The sequence below is a fragment of the Betta splendens genome, chromosome 7 (genome assembly GCF_900634795.4).
Source record: "Betta splendens chromosome 7, fBetSpl5.4, whole genome shotgun sequence".
Taxonomy (NCBI): domain Eukaryota; kingdom Metazoa; phylum Chordata; class Actinopteri; order Anabantiformes; family Osphronemidae; genus Betta; species Betta splendens.
In genome coordinates, this window is record NC_040887.2 from 13,064,736 (window position 1) to 13,073,135 (window position 8,400).

An 8,400-nucleotide genomic window follows, 5' to 3' on the forward strand; every position below is an offset into this window, starting at 1 on the left:
GAATGTACAGTATTTTTCCAATCTTCGTTTTGACTTTCAAACCTCAGTAAAACACACAAATACTGTTTGTCAGTAAACATGATTTTATTTGGTTTGGTAGCAAAAAAACAGCACCTCAGGACAACAGTATGATGTGGGCAGCCTCCTAAGGGGTCGGACAGTTTCAGTTACAGGGAAGACATGCACTACCTACTGCAGCAGGCCAACAACTCCAGCTCTGTTTCCGTACATTCACATTCCTTTGACGACACCAATGTTCACTCGATGCAACCCGGGTTCAGTGCGTGGAATTGCCGTTGCATAGATTCGGAGCGATTTGCTCAATGTTTTTCATCTCACTTTCCTTTTTTTAAAACTTCGTTAGTTCAGTCAGACGTCAGACATACGACATAAACTGCGTGGTCCCTTCCAGATCTTTGGTAGTGTTCGTTTATTGCTTCATGATAAACATTTCTAGGCTCTGGAGAATGGCTGGCAAGCGTTTTACTTCAGACTTGTTTGTTACATTAATTGTGTGTGTGTGTGTGTGTGTGTGTGTGTGTGTGTGTGTGTGTGTGTGTGTGTGTGTGTGTGTGTGTGTGTGTGTGTGTGTGTGTGGGGAGGGAGGGAGGGAGGGGGGGGGGGCGGTTAAGGGTGAACTGTGAGTATAAAACTACCAGGGAGGCAGAGGAAAGATTAGCAGACTAGTAGCTACGTCTTCAAACTACACAGCTCAATCCTCAATGACCTCAGAGGACTCAGACACCACTCTGCCGTCCTTGGTCTCGATCATCTTGATGACGACGTTTTTCTTGGTCTGGGTGGTGCTGTAGCCGCCGGTGCTGCCGCTGCTGTAGGATCCCAGGCCGCTGCCATATCCGCTGCCGTATCCTCCGCTGCTGTATCCACCGCTGCTGTAACCGCTGGAGTAGCTGCTGGAGTAGCTGCTCTTCTGCAGGTCTGCGGGGAAAGCGCCGTAGCTCGCTGTCGAGATCGAGAGAGAGGGGGAAAAATAGTTAAGACGGAAGAGGGCACGGAACCGAGGCCGAAGTCGAGTCAACAAAAGCGACGTACTGCTCTGTTGGGAGATGTTGATGGCCTTGATGCCGTTTGCCAGTCTGTCCTCCTCTCCCTCCAGCAGCTTCCTGTAGGTGGCGATCTCGATGTCCAGGGCCAGCTTGACGTTCATCAGGTCCTGGTATTCTCTGATCTGGCGGGCCATGTCCTGCTTGGCTCTCTGCAGTGCGTCCTCCAGGTCCTTGATGCGGAGCTTGGCGTCCTTCACGGCCAGCTCACCGCGCTCCTCAGCCTCTGCGATCTGGGCCTCCAGGTTGGCACGCTGGAAGATTTTTTAAAGTCAGGGCCACGATCGTTGCATTTCATGTGAGATTAAAATGCTAAACCGTGAAAAATCACTGTTTGTCTCTACCTGTCCCTTGACTGCGTCGATCTCTGATGTTAGTCTCTGGATCATGCGGTTGAGGTCTGAGATCTCTGTCTTGGTAGCCCTCAGGTCATCCCCATATCTGTTGGCAGATGTCTGCATTTCCTCATACTAAATAAGAAGAAGCACAAAAATAAGGCATTAGAAAATGGACCCTTTGTTGTTGAGCATATGGTTTGTAGTGACCCACTAGAAGTGCTACAGTACCTTGCTCTTGTACCATGTCTCTGCCTCAGCGCGGGTGCGGTTGGCGATGTCCTCATACTGAGCCTTAACTTCAGCCACAATGGCGTCCATGTCCAGGTTGCGGCTGTTGTCCATCTCCACAATGACAGAAGTGTCCTTGATCTGTCCCTGGAGTTCACGCAGTTCCTAAGAAACACACACACACAAAATAAAAATAAAATACAGTAAAAGATGAGAGCTACTTCATGTCATAGAACAAACATCACCAGTATAGAATAAACTGATGAATCACTAATTATGCTGATGGAAGCAGGTCATTTTGTGCCGTACCTCCTCATAGATAGACCTGAGGAAGTTGATCTCATCTGTCAGACTCTCAAGCTTGGCTTCCAGCTCCACCTTGTTCATGTAGGCCTCGTCCACATCCTGAAATTGAGAAAAGCTTAGTTTAGAAAGAGACGTCACAAAACCAATATAAAAATATGTTAAAAGGAAAATGTATTAGAATTTTGTTAAGTAAATCACCTTCTTGATGAGGACAAAGTCATTCTCACACTCTGTGCGCTTGTTGATCTCATCTTCATACCTGAAAGTGCATGGAAAAGAAATAGCTCAGATACTTCGGTCGACACTAGGAGGCGCCAGGCGTCCATTCCTCACACAGCATCTATTGACTCAAGAGTCAGGCTGTAACTGATATCTGTCCCTTGGGGGGATCTTGGCTGATATGCTCCTTGTGTGTGGACAACTACTGTAAACAATAGTTTTGCTATTGACTCTTTTTATTCTAGGGGCACATGCATGACGGCATGTACTATAGGCGCTGATGCTCGTGCTCTTGGGTGAAAGTGTGGCCAGCTCAGGAAATCGGGGCTTTACGTCTAGTCATATGTGATGTAATGGGTGTTTGAAACATGCTTCCTGAGTGTGGTAATTCCCTTAAGTTTGAATGACGGAAGCTAGTGGACAGATGTGGGGAGGAGGCCGCGGCGAGATGAACTCAATGTACTGCGATGCATAATTGAGGCGCTCACTTGTTCTTGAAGTCCTCCACCAGGCCTTGCATGTTGTGCAGGTCGGCCTCCAGCTTCATCTTGTCGTTACCCAGGCCGTCCAGCTGTCTGCGCAGGTTGGCGATGTAGGCCTCGAACATGGCGTCGATGTTGGAGCGCGTGGTTGTCTGTTGCTGCAGCAGGCTCCACTTGGTCTCCAGCATTTTGTTCTGCTGCTCCAGGAAACGCACCTGAGGAGGAGGAAGACGCAGGAAGGGAAAAGTTCATTTAAACGAATGTGAAATCATGTGAAAATGTTAAAACTTCATTCTGCTCTCCCGTGACGTAACATTGCCTCTGGGTTGACTTGCTAATAATATTCAACCCGTGGCTGTTTATCCTGTTTTGTTATTCTTTGCTATCTTTAGAAACCTGTGAGTTGAATGTGTTTCCGTGCAGCCATGCTTTTCCAAAGGAAGGCGTGCATGACGCATGTGCATCCTGACAGGAGGTACTGAGAGTGCAGGCACAAATACCGAGGTAGGAAAAATCAAGAAAACAAGCCAGTGATGGAGAAGTAGAGCTGGTTAACCCTTCTCCTGCACGCTTCCTGTTTTTTGTGCAGATGACATATGTGAGGAGAAGGGTGAGGCGAACTTATATCTACAGGCAATTTCAGAAAAGTCAATATTTAACTGTGTCTTAGGTGCGAAGACTGAAGTGGTTATAAAGAGGGAGGGGAAGGCAGTTTATAAAAAAGTAGGGAGTTGACATATTGTGTGAACAGTAAAAGAAAGGAAGTAAAAACATGTGTAAATTTTCTGGACCTTGCCCTGTTCGGGTGAAACGTAGCCCAGGCTTAAAGTGAGTAACTCTAGATAGTAAAGTTGCTCCAAACTGAGCTGATAAAGGGAAAGCATGCAAAATGCACTTTATCTCCTCTTAATCATTGTGCTGGGAGAGTTGATATACAGCCAGTCAGCTGGCGCTGGGCAGAACGCGAAACCAAGCAGCCTTTTTAAATATTAACCTGCTGCTGAGGTCTCACGCGTCACACAAACGCCGGACTGGAGGGATTGGAATGATTAAAAGATCAATGGGAGCGACTTTTAACGCGCGCCACTCTGAATGGAGGGTTTGGTCCAGTGCTGCCTGTGGGGCCTTTTTGGTGTTAGGAGGGCTGAAGGCCACCAGGGCAAGAGGGAGCCACACCCAAGCGAAGGGAGGGACCAGTCCCAAGGTAACTCGTATCACAAGCGCTGACACACCCTGAGCTTTCTCCCTCTTTCTCTCCCTGTCGCCGTCTGTTTTTCATCACTAAAAAAGGGCAGCGCGAGCCAAGAGATAGAGCCTAACCCTAAGCCTGAGCGCACTCATTCTTTTCTGCCTGGTCTGCGTTTGCGGGAGTGTGATGAAAGCAGAGCGGGGGCAGTAAATCAACTTTCTTTCTCCCGTGCAGCAAATATGAGGAAATCAGCAGAACGGCCCATGTGGCAAACATATGGATCTGTGTTTCACACGTTACATAAAAGTGTCACTGCACGCTGAACCCAGCAAAAGCAAGTTGGATTTGAGGAGAATATGACAAAGACGTGGGAAGCAGAGTTTTCAGACACACTAGTCCACTATTACAAGCTCTTACCTTGTCGATGAAGGAGGCAAAGCGGTTGTTGAGGGTCTTGATCTGCTCCTTCTCCTGAGTGCGGACAGCCTGGATGGCTGGGTCGATCTCGATGCTCATGGGGGACAGCAGGCTCTTGTTCACAGTGACGGCAGTGATGGGTGCCTGATGAGCCATGCCGCCTCCAAGGCCGCCTCCCAGGCCACTGCCAAAACCCATGCTGGAGCCCAGGCCATAGGAAGTGCTGCTGGTGATGGAGCCTCCTCCAAAGCCCCTGTTGGTGGCTCCATAGGAGCTCCTGTAGCTCCTCTGCGAGCTCGGCCCAGCGTAAGACCTGCTGCTGTAGTTCTGTGGTCCTGAAGAAGAAGTCTTCACACTGTAAGTGGTCTGCCTGTATTGACTCATTCTGAAATGTGGGGCTGAGTTCTTCCTTTTGGATGAAGTGAGTCTGAGAAGGTCAGGCTGAATGGCTCGGCAGGCAGGCAGGCAGAGGGAGAGACCAGCGTGGATAGAAAGGGAAGGAACCACTGAGGAGTTTTAAAGCCTGTCAGTGTGGGAGGGGCTAAGAGGGAGCTCCCATTGGCTGCAGGGCTGGCTGTGCGACGAAGGCCGGGCTGTAACATTACACTTGCATAACACATTGCCCAGTCATTCAAAACTCTTACCTGGTCTTTCTACAAGCGTCTCTGTGTTGTTAGAGAAAACTGTATTTGAGTAGCTGCATGTTTTTTGCTCAGAGCTGTTGCTCCAGGTGAAAGTTCCCCAAACACAGCACAGCTGGTTCAACATGTCGGATCCGGAGGTTGTGGGGGAAGTTATAGAAAGAATTGTTTCTATCCAGTAGCAGCAGTGCATCAGCGAAGGGGAAGCGTGTGTGGGCAGTGGCTCAAGGGAGTCCACTGTGACTACACAACAGCATTAGATTGCAACTTTAAAGCTCTGATAGTGAATTAATGACACCAGTAACATTTTAATTGTCTTTTGCAAAAGCTTTTTATACTGAATCAGACTTGTTACTTTAGTTCCCAGGAATGCAGCCTGTGCTCTTCTTATCTCTGACACTTAACTGATGGCAGTACAGTGTAAACTTTTTGCATGCATTGAATGCTTTTATGCAAGAGTAGAAGTATGAAAAGCAATAATTGTGGACCTGCTGAGCATCTTTTCAGTGCTCTATCATCAAACTGTAGCAGGATCAACAGATTGTTCACAATTATATTTCTAAAACAGGAAATTCTGAAGGAGTGTTTGCAATAAAATTATAACTGAAAGGCTTTGATTACTCCTTGTCTGCTGTACCACAGCACATTTATTCCTTTGTGTCCATGTACAGTAAACCAGGTGAACTGCACTAACCAGCTGGTTTTCATTACAGTCAAACGAGAGGGATTTTGAGTTAACGCGACTAAGCCTAAGGCCTTAAGAAACAAACAGCACAGGGGTTAAAGTTCATCAACGCTTCTAGGCTCTTTAACCTTGTGTCTCTATCTGTCTAAGTCAAGGTGTGTTCTTATTCTTTAGAAACATATACTGCCATAACTGATGCCCGCTATGATTCCGTGATATCTGGCTCTTCTTAAGCTTCACACAATCTGCACATTGTGCCGTCGGGTGAAACTAAAGCATGGCGGCTCAACCTTAGACCGTCCTTCCACCAATAACCAGCGTTGATTCCTCTCCTCCCCCGCCGCTTTCCTCCTCCAGTCTCTTGCCACGATGAGTCATAGGTCTTGGCATCACCGGTACGACTCCCTCCACCATAGCCTCTCTCCTCCATCCCCTTTCTTCTTTTCCCACCAGTGGCTTTTGGCCTCATTACTGCCATGGAAAATTAAAAAAATAAAAAACACCCCCATCTTCTTTTGGCCAAAATGGCTGCCAGCTCAAGAGCAGGACATGTGTCGGGTACAGAGTTTGCAAAGCGCAGAGGGACTGACTTGATTATTCCAAAAAAAGAACATGTGGCAACATCGATATGATCTGAATCTCAGTCTGTGCTTTCACCATGTAAGAAAAATGCGGTATATTATGAAAACAAAGCGTGGCAAAGGGGCATTTCTTTTTCACATGACTGCAGTAACATCACAGAAATCACATGTTATCAGCAGGATTTTGAATAATTGAGGATGACGAGACTTCTTAATCTTCTTAATCAGACAATCAGAAGAAGTGTTTTTATCCTTTGATTGGATATCAAGCTGCACTTGCATTTCTCAGTGTGTAAACAACAATTGCTTGCAACAGGTACTTGAATGCATGTTCAGGGTCGCAACTGTCACACCTTAATTCATAAAGGCTACATGCTTGTGGCTCAAACCAGTAGTTGGTGATAGTTCTGTGCCTTTGCTTGTAAACTCCTGTCAAGACCGAAACTGAGATTTAACAAACATAAACAGATGACTTATGTATTAAAAAAAACAATTGGTTGACTCAGGTTAAACACAAACATAAATATATACTTTCTGATTATTAAGAATATTGTATGTGATCATTTGTTTATGTGGAACCAAGCTGCATTTATTAGTCATAATTATAACATCTACAAGGTTAAGCTTCAGTCATTTACACTAGAATGGGTGGAGTCAGGATACACCTTCATTGGCTTCATTGACCTCAGTCAATAGCCCAGAGGGTTTCACCATCGCATGTTTGGAGTGAGTGTCAATAGCTGTCATTATAATATCAGTCGTCTCTGTTGGCTAATCACAAGCCCAGCAGGCAGCTAATATTTCTTGTTTGACTGGAGCCGTGGCCATTCTGCAGCAGAACGCACAGACGTGGGCCTTTAAACCGTGTGTGTGTGAGTGTGTGTGTGTGTGTGTGTGTGTGTGTGTGTGTGTGTGTTTGTGTGTGCGTGCGTGTGCGTGCGTGCGTGTGTGTGCGTGTGTGTGCGTGTGTGTGTGTGTGTGTGTGTTTGTGTGTGCGTGCGTGTGCGTGCGTGTGTGTGCGTGTGTGCGTGTATGTGTGTGCCTGTGCGTGTGTGCGTGTATGTGTGTGCGTGCGTGTGCGTGCGTGCGTGTGTGTGCGTGTGTGTGCGTGTGTGTGTGTGTGTGTGTGTGTGTTTGTGTGTGCGTGCGTGTGCGTGCGTGTGTGTGCGTGTGTGCGTGTATGTGTGTGCCTGTGCGTGTGTGCGTGTATGTGTGTGCCTGTGCGTGCGTGCGTGTGTGTGTGTCTGTCTGTGCGCGTGCGTGCGTGTGTGCGTGTGTGTGTGGGAGGGGTCCTAAACATCTCAGACGCCTTGTTGCTGTCATCACCTCAGGCAGGGTCGTCACAGAGCGTGTTTGACTTAGAGTGTCACAAGCTTCTGTGCTGATGGGTGTGACTCTGTGCGGACAAACACTCGGTGTTAATCATCATACAAAATTGATGAAAATCACAGGATCGGCAGAGTGAACTCTCCGTGACCCGTCTGTAACATATGGGCGTCGTGGATTCATGGCTGCATGATGATCTTTCTACATGACGGATGGATGGATGCCGTTGTAATGCACGCTGTGTTTTTGCTTAACAATAGCTGAGCTTGCCAGCCCTTCCTGGCAGGATACTGCACAACGACCCTGTATTTCGACCAGTTCTTTGTCATAAGGCGCCTTTGTTTTTCCAACGCAAGCTTCCATACCGTTAAGCGGTGAAAGACGACCCTCCCTCTCAGATAACACAGACCTGTTTTTCCTCAGTTTCCGCTGGAGCAGCAGGTTATGTGGAGTTTCCTGATTACGTGGCTTCCAGAAAGGCTACAAGCTCCTTTTGGTGTTTTCACTTCAAAGGATGGAACCAGTTTATATTGTTGATGTATGTTTTGACCAAATGTAAAGTCAAAAGGTAAATGCAATACTGGCTGAGGTGGAATGTTAAAGGGGCGCCTTGATTTTTCCCCCTCGCGTTGTCAGCACAATGAAAAACACAGCAGGCAGCGAACAGATCCTCGATTTCACGTTTTCATGGCACTTATTGGCACTAATTATCATAACAGGTTTGGGTGTGACTAAAGTGATAACTGTGACAAACAGTTCCAGTTCCTAGTGGTGTCCCAGTAACCCAGCAGGCCCAATATCACAAGACCCAGAAATGTGTCATATACAGCAAATAACACAAAGTCACATGTCATAACTAATATCATTGTTTACAGCTGTATTATGATATGTGACACAACATTAGTCACATGACAATTGACAATT

The 8,400-nt window shown here is 47.0% G+C and overlaps 1 protein-coding gene across 1 annotated transcript; it reads right to left on the minus strand.

Moving 5' to 3' along the window:
• Positions 1 to 65: 65 nt before the first annotated feature.
• On the minus strand, positions 66 to 4,745 carry krt8 (keratin 8). The gene is made up of 8 exons (XM_029155865.2): positions 4,244 to 4,745; positions 2,644 to 2,852; positions 2,135 to 2,195; positions 1,940 to 2,035; positions 1,631 to 1,795; positions 1,409 to 1,534; positions 1,054 to 1,318; positions 66 to 963 (listed from the first exon to the last, which is right to left on the minus strand). The coding sequence occupies exons 1-8, from the start codon at positions 4,625 to 4,627 to the stop codon at positions 713 to 715; spliced, it is 1,557 nt and encodes a 518-aa protein (XP_029011698.1). The 5' UTR covers positions 4,628 to 4,745; the 3' UTR covers positions 66 to 712.
• Between the last annotated feature and the right edge of the window lie 3,655 nt (positions 4,746 to 8,400).

Bases quoted from the DNA above. Each gene is read 5' to 3' on its own strand.
- krt8 (XM_029155865.2), bottom strand. From the start codon at position 4,627: ATGAGTCAATACAGGCAGACCACTTACAGTGTGAAGACTTCTTCTTCA. The intron at 1,535-1,630 runs GTACTGTAGCAC...CTTCTTATTTAG, and splicing joins AGACATGGTACAAGAGCAAG to TATGAGGAAATGCAGACATC. The intron at 1,319-1,408 runs GTAGAGACAAAC...AAAATCTTCCAG, and splicing joins TCGACGCAGTCAAGGGACAG to CGTGCCAACCTGGAGGCCCA.